Genomic DNA, 17,163 nt, shown 5'->3' on the forward strand with positions numbered 1-17,163 from the left:
ATATTGTTCTAGTGATCCAGTCATTTCTTCACTAAGAACAACAGTTAGTACTAAGAAGAAGCCTTTGCCAGAAGGTGTCCTGCAAATGTTAAAAAACAGTGTTTAAATGTTCTTATTATAGATTTTTACATGCCAAATTTTGGTTTCTTGCTTTGATTATTATTAAAATTCAAATTTATGGATTGCAAATTAAAATTGTCAGTATTCTATAACTAAGATAAATTAAAAAATTCCCACGTACATTTATTCGGAACACCATAACATTAAAAATTTTATTTTTTTAATAATTTGCAGTAAATAAGTCAAGAATTTGTATAAAATTGACTGTCACTATAAAAGGCTTGTTGCAATGCGTAATAAGGTACCCATAGCAACCAAACTTAATATCATGATATAAAATGCATACCTCGTATTAGTACTCTTACCAAATTTAGTGTATATGACACAATTAGTTAATGATACGCCAAAATAGGTATCCATAGCAACCAAATAAAAAAAATAACACCTTCATAAGAAGCGCAGACCTTGCACTGGTGCTCGTGGCAAATTTAGTATGTATAGCACACATAACAAGTCTGCAACTACGAAAAGTAGGTCGTTGCCATGCAAAAATTAGGTATCCATAGCAACCAAATAAAAAATAACACCTTGATAAGAAGCGCAGACCTTACACTAGTGCTCATGCCAAATTTAGTGAATATAGCACACATAAAAGATCTACAACTAAAAAAAGTACGTTGTTGCTGTGCTAAAAAATAGGTATCCATAACAACTAAATAAAAAATAACGCCTTCATAAGAAGCTCAAACCTTATGTTGGCACTCATGCCAAAAATAGTGAATGTAGCACTAATATTAAATTAGTTATTAATTTTGTCTCAAAATTGGCCATTCTGGCCCACTGTGGATGGCAGGGGACTAATTGGGCGAACAGTCATTTCAAATTAACATTGAACAACCGGCCAATTATATTAGACTGTAAAAACCGTTACAAACAAGGAAAACCGAGTTGGGCTAAGCAAATGGCATATTATACATACACACACACATACACACACACATACACACACACACACACACACACACACACACACACACACACACACACACACACACACACACACACACACATCGTCAGTGAAACTGCAAAACCTCGTAACAGCAACTTTTGGGCTTTTATATTTTATTATTTAAAACGTTTCTATAAAGTGGTACCCATGTAACTGCAAAAGCTCTTAACAGTCCGACCAAAGAATTACACAGAATTTATCACGTGACATAACCACGTAATTACATTAGCCCAAAATGTGAGAGCAAAACCACGTATCATCAATAACAAAGTATTTCTGAGGGCCTGTTTATATGGAAAGCGGGCTGGCTCGGCAAACGAGCCAGCCCGTTTACCGAGATCTTGACGTCGTCCTTCTTTCATCTTAATTTTATTTTGCGTTTATATGAATAAACGAACTAGCCCGGATCGCTATCCGGGCCAGCTCGTTTTTCATATAAACGCAAAATAAAATTAAGTTAAAATAATGATGACGTCGATATCTCGGCAAACGGGCTGACAGTACTTTTGGTGAACAGGCCCTGACAGTACTTTTGGTGGTTATAGTAGTGTGCAAAAAATCGTTCAAAGATAATTTCCTTTATCAACGTAAATCGTGACAAATTTTTATTTTTAAACGACTACAAGAAACGTACTTTAAACGACGACAAGAAACGTTTTTTTTTACTATTATTTTGTAAAAAGACATGCTTAAAAGTAAAATCATATTATATCTAATTTATTATTGAAAAAAATCTGATAACCACTTGATGTTAGTGTAAATATTTTCTATACTGAATTTAAAATTTATTTTCTTGTCGTCTTTTATGTATTGTTATTGTAGGAACATTCACGTGGTTACAAAATGATGTTGTTGGCGAATTCGAAAAAAGTCAATCAACCGACTCCAGCCGTCAGTGAAACTGACTCTGGAAATAAAAAGGATCCAACATTAGACTCTTGTGTGGTTCGTGAAACAAGTGCTAGTGTAGATTATGATATGGATGCTGTCAACGACAACATTACTATAAATTCGTCGTTAATGAATGTGACATTTGGGGATATAGACACAGCTAACATGTCTGATTTAATCAACTTTAAGTCAATTGATGGAGTTTTTGGCTCAACCAAAAACCAGGATCATAGTGAGCTCTCGACACAACACTTGTCCAATTCTGAAATTGTTACGGTAAATGATACCGGTGCAGAAAATGAATCTAGTGATTCCAGCGATCTTCAAGATTCTGGTTCAAACTATTCCTATTCCTCAGAATCCTCCGACAATGATGAATCAGATGTGGAAAATTCACAGCTCTCTTCTGGTGCTGCCCGCGTATCTGTTGATTCACAAATGTCGACAACCAGTCACAGGTCTCCTCAACCCGGCACTTCTTCGAATAATCGCGTGACCCGTTCATCAGTTCATGTGAGTTCAAATGATCAAGAGCATCCCCCAAACTTTGAAATACAACCGTCAACAACAAAGAAAACAAGATGCAAACGAGGGCGAGCTGAACCAAATAACTGGGAAAGAAAACGCAATGCTCAAAAGCGAATAAAAGGAGAAGAGTACAGAGGTCTGAAAAAAACCGTGATGGTAACTTTGTACAATCAGAAGTAAAAGCACCACGCAGTATAGGTCCTGCGTGTCAATCTAGTCGCTGTGAAAAAGCAAAGAATCGTTTTTGTCAAAGCTTCGATGAGGGAGATCGAGGAAAACTTTTCTCACATTTTTGGGGTAAAATGGACTGGGGAATGAGGCGAACGTATATTGCGACTCTCGTAGAATCGATGGAGCCAAAGCGAAAGACAGCCGAGGCAAAGCGCCGTAATTCAACTCTAAAGTGTTTTTTAAAAAAAGACGATAGAAGATTTCAAGTTTGCAAGAAGATGTTTCTTGCCACATTAGGAATGCGCGAGTGGCAGGTTCGTGACTGGGCGCAGTCCAGTCTAGATGGTAGTGGTGTGCAAGAAACCCTCAATACAAAAGCTTTACCAAAGAGAAATCATTGTAATATTCCAGCTGTTAATGAGAGGAAAACATTTCTACTGACTTTTTTGAAAAATCTTCCCACTCTTCCATCTCACTACTGTAGAGCTACGACTAATAAACTCTATCTTGAACCACCAATAATATCCGCGATGGTCTTGTATCGTTTATACGGAGAGTCATTTCAAGCAAATTCTCCCCAACTAAAACCACTCTCGAGAACAATTGTAGCAACAGAATTTGAAGCTCTTAACTTAGCAATTTACCGTTCCAAAAAAGATCAATGTGACACATGCACGTCACATAAATTAGGTCATATTTCAGATGAAGTATACAATGTTCATCAGCAACGTAAAGAAGAAGCTCGAAGTCAGAAAGCCGCAGATAAAGCTGACTCCATTGCACATCCAGATAAGATCGCAGTGTTCACTATGGACATTCAAGCTGTCAAAATGGCTCCATTTCTTAAAGCCAATGCATTCTACTACAAAACAAAGTTATGCGTTCATAATTTTACAATTTACAATGAGGCTAATGGTAACGTCACATGCTACTTATGGAATGAAAGCGAAGGAGGTTTAGACGGAGACGTGTTCGCGAGTATGATATCGGACCATGTGACAGCCTTTATCAACTCAAACCCTACATGTACGTGGTTGATTCTGTACAGAGATGGTTGCTGTTATCAAAACCGAAACGCAGTTTTCTCGAATGCCTTGTTAGCCCTAGCAATTGAACATAAGGTCACGATAGAACAGCACTACTTGGAAAAAGGTCACACTCAAATGGAAGTAGATTCAGTTCATAGTACAATCGAACACCGTTTGAGGAATTAAGAAATTTATCTGCCGACTGACTATGTTGGCGTATGTCGCGAAGCGTGCGTTAAAAATCCATACTCGGTGAAATATCTAACCCACGACTTCTTTAAATCCTACGCACTGGTTTCGTACTATAAATCAATTAGACCTAGGTTTAAAACTGGTGATCCAGTAGTAACAGACATTAGGTGTATTATGTACACACCAGAAGGAATTATGAAATACAAGTTATTGTATTCAGATGAATGGCAACCACTGCCTAAGAGGCCAGCACGTGGTCCTTTCCTTCCAACTAGACTTTACTCGCAGCCACGTAAATTTTCTGAGATGAAATTTAATCATCTCCAGAAACTCAAACAAGTTCTGCCCTCATATTGTTGGGAGTTTTATGACAATCTTCCGCATTATTAATTGAGTATTACGACTTAAAATATTAGTTGAGATTACTTTTATTAATGAAGATTGACCAACTGTATTAGAATATTTTTTGATGAGATTGATAATTATTGTCGAGATATTTTTTGATGAGATTGATAAATATTGTGTCAACAGTCATAAATGTTGTTGTTATCGTAAAATGTCACATGGAATATTAAATTTTTAATTGAATATTTAGTTTTCTTACAACTAGTATCAAAACAAGTATCATTTAAAAAAAATTAGAGCCCCAACACTAAATTATTTAGCAGGCTGAGGAAATTAAATTAATGAAACGTGCAAAATAAAGTCTATACAACTTAGTTACCTTTTAGTGGAAAAACCTTGTATCTACCAAAAGCTGTCAAAACATGAATTACAAAAACACGTAACTGCTTTCCCCCAACCCCTAGTGATTATATTTTTTACAAAATATTTGATATCAGTTAGAGACACGATATAACAATTAATAGCAAAAGATTATTATATGTAAAAATAAACTTTTTAATCTATTTAGTTTTAACTCTCTCCTGAACATTTTACAAAAAGTCAATTACGAGGTTTTGCAGTTTCACTGACGACATATTATGTATATATATATAAATGGCAATAACATTAACATTATACTTGGTTACGAGATGATAATGACACGGTTATGTTTTAAGGCAAGAAAAAACAAAAATCGAGTTAGCCTTGTAAAAAGTTTGAAAATTGAAAAGTTGATTTAATATTTTGGATGTATGGTTTACTAAAAATGAATCAAATTAAAAAAAAAATCTTATTCGGTTCAGATAAAACCGAATCGAAATAAAAACTTAAAATAGACGGTTGTCCCAATGCTTATTTCAAACACAAAATACCGAACCGATAATATACTAACAATATGTTTATGCTGGTTTCTTTTAACTGACTTTAGTTTTCTGAAATCGTAAATGTAAAAGAAAACAAAGACGTCTGAAAAATTATGTGACGATATCTATGGTGTTAGTCAATATCTTGCGAGTAAAAACTAAGAAAGTTTTTTATTGACAAGGTGAGTCTAAGGATTTATTATTGAGAGCAAAAAAGCTGATATGTGGTTATTGAACAAACATTTTAACTTAAAATACAAAATTCCTCACATATATATTTTTTGTTTGGAGTGTTTATGCCTTGATTATGCTTTTTCTAATTCTATCATAAGCTCTTGGCATCTTATTTAATATCATGTAATAATTTTTGTGGTTATGTAATTAATATTACAGTTTAATCAAGAAAATTTAGCAGAACAACCTAATTTTGATAACAAACACTTTTTGGACATTTGATAATCATATTACAAAAAACCAAGTATAGTAACCAGTGCAAAGTACATTTAATTCAGCTCCCTAAAACTTTAAACTAAAGTAGTTTTGCTAAAAATAAATCCATTGCTAAAGCATTGCACTGGAGCAAAAATTAAACAAGGTGAATAAAAATTCAAATTAAAGGTGTTTGAGCTTCAAGTAAACTAAAAGTTAATCAGTAATGATTCTATGATAATTTTTACATATAATTGCTGGTCCACGTAAATTATTAAAGATGGATCCAAATTACTTTTGTACTACTATTATCTTACTCATCTAAAGTCAAGTGCAGATGTCGTAGAGGTTACATAACAAATCGACAATAATTTTAAATCAATTTGGGCTGCACTGAAGCCTAATTTTTTTCTAATAATTGGAAAATTTGTTCCTAAAAAATAATTTCCTTCTCATTTTTGTGAAAGACATTAATCTTAGGTGTGATAGAACATACCTAAGATTAATGTCTTTCACAAAAGTGCAGAATAAAATCTTGATGCAATATTTGGCATGCCCACTACAAGAGTGTTGCAATTGGGTCATTCTTTTTGTATTTAGTGTTGATATTTTTCTTGACTGTCCTAAATGCAGAGACAACATGGAAGTTTAGTAAAATCACACTCTTAACTAATATGGCACAGCATAAAGAGCCCACTTTTTGTCTTTGTCAGAAAAGTGTATAGCAGCCACAGATATAGCAGAATCAGTTAGGATTATATTTTGATTTGAAGAAGTCATTATATTATATATTTAATCTAAAAAAAAATAACTTTTTTCATAGTTATTGAATAGAAATGCTTATGAAAATGCTTTGTTTTTTAAAAATGATAAATTGATTATTGTAAAAAAACTAGAAAATTAAAAAAAAAAAATAGAGCTTAGATTTGAAATTAGGGTTAAAAAGCTTTAGTAGTGTTCAAAGGCCTTTACTTGAGCATTCCATGTTTTTTTGAAAAATATGAATTATATTTTCAGTTCAATTTAGATATGCTATTCACAAAGTTCAATATTTTTTTATGTTAAAGTAAAAAAAACATAACTAAATTGTTTTAAATGGAAACTAAAAATTTTAGAAGTTTGATAAAAATTATGCTGTATCATTTATTTTTTTGCTATACAAAAGAGCCATACAAATGCTTTAAGATCAAGTAACAACCTAAGTTCTTCAAACTGAATAATATAAAGGGTGGTTAAATTTCAAGGGCCGATGTTAAATTTGAATAAAACACAAATTATTAAGGAATTTATTGTAACATCTTTTTATTATGATAATATGGTATGATTCGATTATGTATGGAATAAAATATCGGCCAAATGGGCGCCGTGACCTCAGTGGCACACCTCCATCCGATGGTGCAAATTTTCGATGACGCTGAGGCATAATTGAGGTTCTATGCCGTTAATGTGCCGAATTACCTCATCCTTTAGCTCTTGAATTGTTGCTGGCTTATCAATGTACACCTTTTCTTTTAAATACCCCCAAAGAAAGAAGTCCAACGGTGTCAAATCACATGATCTTGGCGGCCAATTGACATCGCCACCATGTGAGATAACACGGCCATTGAATTTTTCGCGCAAAAGAGCCTTTGTTTTGTTAGCTTTGTGGCAAGTGGCACCGTCCTGTTGAAACCACATATCCTCCACATCCATATGGTCCAATTCGGGCCATAAAAAGTTCATTATCATCTCATGATAGCGAACACCATTCACAGTAACTGCCAGACCGGCATCATTTTGGAAAAAATATGGTCCGATGATGCCACCAGCCCATAAACCACACCAAACAGTCACTCTTTGTGGGTGCATTGGTTTTTCAACAATCACTCTCAGATTAACATTCGCCCAAATGCGGCAATTCTGCTTGTTGACGAAGCCACTAAGGTGAAAATGGGCCTCATCACTGAAGATGATTTTCCTCGGAAATTGATCATCGATGGTTGCCTTTTCTTGCCACCATTCTGACCATTGACGACGTTTGAGATGGTCAGTGGGCTTTAGTTCTTGGGTCAACTGCACCTTGTAAGCATGTAAATGCAAGTCTTTATGCATAATGTTCATCATCGGCGAGCGTGAGAGGTGCAATTGTTGGCTATGACGACGAGTTGATGTGGACGGCTCTTCGGCCACACTGTTGCGAACAGTAGCGATATTTTCGACAGTACAAGCTGTACGAGCATCCGCTGGTCTTTTCACATCTCCTACAGACCCGGTGTGCTCAAATTTATGCACGATTTTTCCGATTGTACACACATTTGGACGATTAAGTTGACCGAAAAACTCACGAAGTGCACGATATGCATTTTGATTTGAACGCCCATTTTCATAATAGGCCTGAATAAATTTAACGCGTTGCTCAATTGTGCAACTTTCCATGGTTCAAATTGAGTCAGTCTGAAATTGAGAAATGACACATTAAATACAGAAAAATAGTTTACGCTTAGGTTTGGTTCGCATTCAACATCGGCCCTTAAAATTTAACCACCCTTTATTTAACAATGTTTGATCAAGTTTTGCATAAAATACCACTATATCAACATTTCCAAAACCTGTTCAACATTAGAAAGGTTATTCAAAATGGTTTATCAATTTTAGACCATTGTTAAATTTATTTGTTGTACTTGATTCAGTTAAGTTTACTTGTATTTTCTATTTTATTATACAAAAGATGTTTTACTATTATGCAGTTTTTTTTCTTCTATTTAGTTATCTGATATTTGTTGCAGAGAATGGGCTGGGACTCGTTTTTAGCTGAAAAGTTGAAAGTTAAGCAGGTAAACTTTTTAAGCATAATGATAAATTTTGAAAGTGGAGCACATCTTTCCTTCATACTTGTCAATATATAAAATGGAGCACCTTTGCTCTCTTTTTCATACCAATCAAGAGTTCAACTTGCAAAATGACTTAATCAGGCTTCAATGAGACCCTATGCAGTTGAAAATAACAAATTGTAAAAAAATGATTTTAACTGATATGGTATTATATAGTGATATAATGTTACTATTTTCTAAATTTTGTGGGCTGTCCTTCATTATTTGTTTGTTTAGCCGTAGCCAAGTGTTCTTAAGGCAATTTAAATCCAGATTATTAGTTTGCCAATCCATAGCTTGTTTTGGATAATGCCATGTACCAATTTTCAGCTTTCTCTTCATAATAAAAATCAAGTTCTTCAAAAGTTTTAATCTAATGAGATTTCATTAAATAGTTTAAATTTCATTATTAACTTTCTTTATTTGCAACAAATTGCATTTGATTGCTCTTAAAAAAACGAATCTCTTTGCAAAAGAAGTAAACTATTAGAGTTTAGCAAGGTAGAACTTATTTAATTCTATCGTAAAAAAAAAAACTTATAAATTTTATAGTAAGTGAACATGTTTCTTTTCTTTTGAATCAGCAGTTTACATAACATAGAATTTCAACCTAATGCCTTAGTATTAACTGTTTTTGTTATTTATATAATTTTGGATACAGAAAACAGTAGTAATTTTAGTTAAATAATTATTTGAAATAATTATACAGGGTGATCAGACAAAGTGTAGACAAATCTTTATTTAAATAACTTTGCAAAAGTAAGGAAACATGATTTAATTTTTTGCATAAATAAAGTGCATAACCATACAAATATAAATGAGAAGTTTTTTTTTTGATGTAACCTCTTTTAGCTTTTACCACTTGTCTTAATCTCTCAGAAAATCTTATGACATGAAGCATGGATGGTTTCTAGTGAAAATTTGTCCCAGCAATTTCTTAATTTAGCTTTCAGCAATATTATACTTTGGTGAGAGGATGAACATGGATTGCTTTCCAAAGTATTTTAAATTTCAAAATCTATGGGATTTAAATCTGGTCGTAAGGGAGGCCATAACCCTTTCCCCAGAAACCTGTGTCATATTGTCCTTGCATAAATCTTGAACAATATTTGCTGTATGAAATGTGGCCCCATCTTGCTGGAGAATGATGCCAGTTTCTTTAAGCATCCTATTGATTCAAGGAGTCTATTGTTCTATTAAAACTTTTAAGTAAACATGTTGGTTTATTTTTAACCTTCTTCAATAAAGATTAGGGGTGTTTTTTCACTTGTTGAGGTTACACCTGCCCAAACCATTATAGATGCTGGTTTTTGGCACTGATAATTTTTTTGCTCATGCACTGGAATGCCTTCTTTTCATTGTGCATAAATCAAGTTGTTCTGATTATTGTGTGTTGCTTTCACTGTAAATAATTTCTTATCTGTCCACAGCACTGGAGGTTGTGTGCCATTCTTAAGCTTAACCTAAAGAAGTTTCGCTCTACTTAACACTTTTGCTCTAGTGGTTTGTGACTGCAGTTAAGCTTTGCTCTTTCTGAATGCTGTAAGTTTTAGATCAGCTTGTAATATGGTTTGCATCGTACCATTTCTTGAGTGTTCTTGATAAGGCTGGCTGTTCTGGTTTTTCAATTTGAGTTGGTTCTTACCTTTGAAAGAGCAGATACAGTTTCTTTGAGATGTATTAAGATTTTATATACAGCAGATCAGCAAACACAAGGCTTCAAAATCTTAATCTCACTAGAGGTATTTCCAATTTGAAAACAACAGTTCGGAAGCTGTTGAACTTAGAAGTTGTCGAACAGTTTGAAAATAAGCTCTGAAGCTGTTGACCTTATTCTTTCCATGGTAAATTATTTTTTAAAAATTTGATCTGCAAAGTGTATAAAAATATTACACATGAGTATGAAGTTTTATTTAAGCTTAAAAATATAAATAAAAACTCAGATAAAAAATTAAATAACTAACTTTAAAAAATTGTCTACACTTGATCTGATCTCCCTGTAATAATTATACAACTACTTATTATATGGAAAATATTAGTAGCAGTCAATGAAGCTAATAAAAACTTTTTTCAACAAATTGATTGACTTAATTGCTGTCATATTATTTCTATTCTAATCATTGATTCTTTCTTTTTACCTTTTAAGTAAAAAGGCTTTTGTTTTAACCCACAAACTTTGGTTGGCTGATTCAGCACTTATTCTGTTTCCATGTTTCATACTGAAAGTTTAGCCAATAAAAATTTTTTTTTAAAACTAATTTCCAATTCAAACAATATTTTACCCAAAATAACCCAGAAATTATTGAAGTTTCTTCCAGTTCATGGTGTCAGTTTCAAAATTTGAGTAGTTAACATGTTTTATATCAAAATTTTCTACAATGGACTAAGCTTATATTGGGCTCTCAAGTAGATTGGAATAAAAACTTTTTTGATAATATATTAATGGAGAATTTCAGTGATCATGGTGGTGATTTTAAAATACCAGATGTAAATCTCAGTTTAGGTATTAATACTGCATGTGGATCTAGTTTAAACTCTGATAATATTAATCTGAGTGACAAGCAAATTTAACATTTTTAACAAATTTAACAGACAAACAAAATCAAAATCAAATAATTATTCATTTTTATTCCATTTCTGTAACCATGAAATTAAATGGTAACCATGAAATTAAATTGTTTTATATTTATGTATATATATTGCTCTATTTATACAAAGTATTGTTTCTTTGTTTTATATTTATGTATATATATATATTGCTCTATTTATACAAAGTATTGAGCATTATACGAACATGAGATTTTGTATTTGAAAACAATACAACTTGAAATATATATATATATATATATATATATATATATATATATATATATATATATATATATATATATATATATATGTATATATATATATATATATATATGTATATATATATATATATATATATATATATATATATATATATATATATATATATATATATATATATATATATATATATATATATATATATATATATATATATATATATATATATATATATATATATATAATAAATGATAGCAAACAAGTTTTTGTAAAACAATGTTTCTCAAGAAAATTAAAAACATTTTCAATTGCTTTTGTCCTTTTACCTTTTTTTACCATTTTGTTCTTGAATTGCTAATATTTTAACTTAAATTAATATATTTTGATTTAGATCAAAAATTTTGATTTAGACTAAAAAAAATTGAGAATAGTTAGGTACAAGTTTTTCTGAAAAATAATATTTAAACAAACAGAATAATTTTTTATTTTAGTATCAGCACAAGTCTGAAGCAAAAATTGATATATTGAATGCTTTAAAAAACTATAATGAACTTTATCCCACTGAAGAAACTTTTGGTGAGTTTTAGTTTTTGCTTTTAAGTAAACTCAAATACTATTGTGAAGTTGCTCTGTTATTGGTTACTAACTTTTTTTTTTTACAAAAAACATCCTAATAAGTTTGAATATGTTCTGTTTTCTTATTTGTTTATTTTTAAGAAAATTAAACTATTTGGTGTGTAAAACAAATACCAGGAAACATCTTTTTTAAATATTTGTTATGCCTCTTTATATCTCTTGTAAAGATCACTTATAAATTTTGACCAAAGTAAGGAAAAAGTTTCTTAGTGAAAATTGTTCCAATTTTCATTAAGAAAAAGTTTGATTTTGTATAATGAAAATAATTCCTATTAAATTTTATATCTTCCATTCTTCCATTTTAAAATATTCTTACATATAAGGCAGTGATTTTTTAGTGGCCAATGATGGAAAAACAAGTCACTTACTTTGTTTATGTGGTACTATACCTGTTCAATTTAAAGGTAAAGATATTTAACTGATTTTATTATTTCAAATTTTTCAAAAAAATCTTTTACAACAAATACTAATAGTTAGAGAAAGATAAAAGTTGAAGGAGTTTCATGAAAATTCATAAAATGCATAAGTTGAAGCTTGGGGGGGGGGGGGGGGGGTCATGAAAATCTATGGGAGTTCCATGAAAATTCATAAAATGCCCAAGAAATGATTGCTCTACTACATTAGCTCATGTCATTAACATTTTATGCTTACACTTTATAAATTGTTTTAAAAAGTTATTTAAATAACTTAATTTTGTGTTTACTTATAATTTCTCTGGAATTTATCAATGATAGCTTTGTTTATTATGGCTAAAATATTTTGAAAGTTTTTTCAAAAAAGTTTCAAAATTTTTTTTTTTTTTTTTTTTGTTTTTACTTTAGTCATTTTACTTTTGAAATTTAATTTAGGTAGTATTTATAACATTCCAATAAAGATTTGGTTGCTTCAAAGGTATCCATTTGTTGCTCCACTTGTTTATGTTGCTCCAACAAGTTCAATGTTTATTAAAACTGGAAAACATGTTGACCAATCTGGTCAAGTTTATATGCCTTTCATAAGTGAATGGAGTTATGTAGGTTTTAAGATAAATTGTTTACAGCTCATTTTTATTATACAAATATTTTATTGCATTTAGACTTGTAATTTCTGTGAATTTTTAAAATTAAAGTCTTTGAATTTATAATTTATTTAACAGTTAATAATTATTTAAAACTTTTGCCACTAAAGTTTTCTAACATAAAAAATGCTGAATTTTCTTTTTTGTTTTAGCCAAAATCATCTAACCTATCACTTCTAATTCAGAAAATGTGCTCAATATTCAGTGCAGAATGCCCTGTATATTCTAAATCTGTTCCATCTATCGGCCACCCACCATACTTAGGCCATTCTCAAGCATCAGTTAATCAATCATACCAGCAAGGTATGCCCGTGCTTAATATGCCATCTCCTTATCAACCAGCTCCTTATCAACCAGTTCCTTATCCAACAACACAAAATTACCCTAATATTAGTGGTGCTGCTAATGGAGCTAATTATACACGTGCTTCTACACAGTACCCAGCACAAAATGTTGCCCAACACCAATTATCTAGTGGCTATCAAGCAACATCTAATATTACACGGCAAGGCAGTGTGATACCAGATGAGCATTATCGAGCATCTTTGCTTTCATCTGCTGAAGATAAGCTTAAAATGAGAGTAAAAGAAGTTTTTCTTATGGGAAATGTAAATATTTTTTCACATTAGGAATTCATTTAAGACTTGTCCTTTATTTTAAAAAAAGAAAAAGAAAAACGAAAATTTTTTTATTTAATGGAAAAAACAAAGATTTTCTCTTTTATTCATACTTAAATGAACTGGATCTCAATAAATTTTTTTCACAGTGAGTTTAAATTGATGTAGTTAATATTTATCACAGTGAGTTAAAGTTCATGCAAATTATATTCGACATTCAAATAGCATTAATTACTATTGATATTTATAGAACGAATTGGAAGAGTTGGAGTCCACCAAAACTAAATTACAAAATGGAAATAAAGAACTTAAAGATTTTATGGAAAAAATGGAAAATGAACAGGTTTTTTATATTGTTTTTTGTTTATACAGTTTTTCAGATTAAGATAATTATTATTTCTATTAAAAAACCGCAAGAAGATTCTCGAAGTGACTCCACGTCAAAATCACAAGAAGATTCTTCAGTTGACACGTCAAAATTGCTGGTATGATTGTGTGATAGGTGTCAGAGTACAAGCCAAATCTATTCGTTATTCCAATATTTAACTTTTGCATTAATTTTCTTTTTTAGAAATAGCAAAAGCAAATAGTTTCTGCACCAATTTAACTCTTATGGTGTATTTGATAAATATTTCTTATAAAAACTTTTCTTTTTGACGCTTCTTGTAAAAGATTTATTTTTAGAAAATACTGAAAGCAAATATACATTTGCTGAAGCAAAAAAACGATGAGCTTGATGAAAACATAGTCAAGCTGGAAAATGATAGCTACAATATGAATATAGATGAAGCTGTTGTTACAACGACACCCTTATATAACCAGTATGATATTACCTTTATATAACCAATAAAAAGTTTACTTTGATATACAGATTTATCTTTATATTATCTTCATATTAAATATCCTAATATTCAGCATGTTAAAGCATGTTAACATAAAATCCTCATATTTTACTATAAAAGTCTGTTTATTTTTTTATTTACAAATAGTTTAGTGGAATTCTTTTAATTGAAAAATTCATTTAATTACAAACCTTGTAACGAATTTTTTAAGTTTTAAATTTGATGCAATGAATAAATCGTAAAAGTACCTTCACGTTAATTTGTTATATCAAACTAAAACTTCGACAGTTAATATGGGTTGTGGACGACCTATTTTAGTATATACGTATTATATTACATATTATTACATACGATACCAAAACGTTGTCATTTTATTTGAATAAAAAACAAAATACGTCAGTTTATAGAAACCTCAAAATCAGTTTTTAAAGACTTTGTATATGTGTATTTTTATCTTCAGAATCTTAGATTTGTTTGCTGAAGAAATAGCAGTTGTGGATGCGATCTATTATTTAAGCGATGCCTTACAGAAAGAGGTCATAGAATTAGACACTTTTTTAAAGGTAATTTTTCGGTTTATGAACATAGTACGAGTTTTGTGCTCCGTTTTTAGACTTAACTATGGAAAAGTGCGTCGGTAAACGAATGACAAAATTTTCTCTGTTTTCGTTTGAAATTTTTGGAAGTTTATCAGGTGCTCTTGCGTATAATATGAAAATGAATCAATTGGCATTTTTCTTTTGCATGATTGTAATCTGTTATTCAAATTTAGACGGTAAGGACATTATCTCGAACACAGTTTATACTGCGAGCTACGTTACAAAAAGCAAGAGCAGCTGCATCTCCGTATTCATCGACACCTAACTTTAATGAATAAACAAAACAACAACTTTATTGCACCTTTTTAAATAATTTGTTATCATCTTTTAATCTTAAAGTTTTTTGTTTTTTCGCTTTAGAAAATAAACGAATTTTTCATCTTACGTCCAGAAGATCGTTTTTTTATTTAAACTTTTTGGGTTTTGAAAACATGAAGGAAATTATTTACAAACCATAAAGATAAACTCTCATACCTTAATGTTCATATACTTCTCCGCATGTTTTATTTTTACTGATCCTTTGTAAATGACTTTTTATCATTTTTATTATTCCCTCCTCCTTTTCCCACCGTTAAAATAGATTACCCATGAATCCATTTTGTGGCTTTCAGAAAGTAGATTATAAAAGATTAAAATGAAAAAGATTTTCTAAAACCTTAACACGGAACTTTGTTAAAACTTTATTGAATTTACCACTTAAAATGCCCAAGAGGAAAATTCTTGACCCCATCTTTACTACAGGTTACGGTTAAAATTTTAAAAAAATTGGTACCCATTTTTTACTTTCGGTAAACACTAAGTTCTTTAATTTCAAAGTTGGAAGAAAATTAAAAATTTTCTCAACATGATCAGTATAAATGTCATTACCCAAAAACCGCTTCCGTAAATAAAAAAAACAGTAATTTTTCTGTAATTAGTCTTTAAACATTACTGTTGGCGTAAATATGTTTCACATTATTTATCAACATCCCTTTTCAAATTAAACCGCTGCGACCGTGAAAAGTATGTAGGCTTGTATAGTGGTTTAGTTTGAACATGGACGTATAAGAAATGGACGTGCAACGATATTGTTTTTTTTGCGAACCATGCTCGTTGCGTATTGTTACAAATCTTTTGTTTTAAACAATAGAAATTAAATTATATTAAAGTCTGTCGGATTCGTCGAAAACTTTTGGTCATCAACTTTCTTTTAGTTATTAAAGATAACAGCAATAGAACCAAGTTTCAAGCTTAACTTTGTATAGCTAGACATTCCTAATATTTTAAGAAATAACGCGGATAATGATATAGAAATTGAGATCATTTACTAAACTACTTTAATACATATATAACTAGAGATGTAATAAATGATACAAAGTATCAACTAGTTTTGTAATTACCTAGAGTTTTGTATTACCATATTGGTTTCATGAAATAATATATAAAATATGAAAAACCAAAACATGAAATATCTGGCCGCATTTTGCAAGATAATTAAAAATTTCAAAAACTTTTTAAAAGGTTTTGCTATATCAAATGAATTATAAAAAAGCCCCTTAGAAAATACACCTATAAAAGAATAATGCATAGTGGAATATATAGTATGGAGCTTACAGAGTAGTCGAGGCAACAAATGACGACATATCGGAAAAAATACACTAAATTAAGGCCGGAAGAATCAAGAATTTGAATGATACCAGATCTTGACAAAAAATTTTTTTTAAGCTCTTTTTGTTTAGCAGTACTATTTTTAGTCATTTTAAAATTATCCTTACAGGTCTATTTTATCATTGACAGACTTTGCTTACACGAAAAAAGTTCCCAAATTTGCAAATGTTCATCTTGAAAAAATGATGAAAATCTGTTTGTACTGACAACTAACTTCCTTTACCTTGGTGTAATTTGTTTAGTAATTTGTCAACGCGTGAAGCAGCTACTTTATCCTGAACAATCTAATGAAACAAATGCTATGAAAGTTTAAACTAATACCACGTGATCAGAGTTTCTGTTTTAAAACTGTTGGCAGCCATTTTATTAAATTTTTTTGTTGACAGGTGAAAATTTAGAGTTTGTCTGAAACTCGCATGGCTCGCTGATTTCTGTGGCCTCTTTGATGTAAAACAATGAGTTGCAAGTCCATCTCTTATACGTCCATGGTTTGAAACAACAAAACTGTTTCGAAAATATGACGAGCATAAGCTTCTTAGTAGACCTTTAAATT

At 30.8% G+C, this 17,163-nt stretch overlaps 1 protein-coding gene across 1 annotated transcript; it reads left to right on the forward strand.

Annotated features, from left to right (window-relative positions):
• Nucleotides 1-4,946: 4,946 nt before the first annotated feature.
• On the forward strand, nucleotides 4,947-15,623 carry LOC145190602 (tumor susceptibility gene 101 protein-like). Its single transcript, XM_090078291.1, has 10 exons — nucleotides 4,947-5,308; nucleotides 8,301-8,368; nucleotides 11,704-11,788; nucleotides 12,187-12,252; nucleotides 12,697-12,860; nucleotides 13,058-13,513; nucleotides 13,773-13,865; nucleotides 14,207-14,343; nucleotides 14,825-14,927; nucleotides 15,137-15,623. The coding sequence occupies exons 2-10, from the start codon at nucleotides 8,324-8,326 to the stop codon at nucleotides 15,239-15,241; spliced, it is 1,254 nt and encodes a 417-aa protein (XP_089934417.1). The 5' UTR covers nucleotides 4,947-5,308; nucleotides 8,301-8,323; the 3' UTR covers nucleotides 15,242-15,623.
• The last annotated feature ends 1,540 nt before the right edge of the window (nucleotides 15,624-17,163 follow it).

Source organism: Hydra viridissima, unplaced genomic scaffold (genome assembly GCF_058129835.1).
Source record: "Hydra viridissima isolate aposymbiotic clone 2 unplaced genomic scaffold, HvirCarnegie_v1 scaffold_2, whole genome shotgun sequence".
Classification (NCBI taxonomy): Eukaryota; Metazoa; Cnidaria; class Hydrozoa; order Anthoathecata; family Hydridae; genus Hydra; species Hydra viridissima.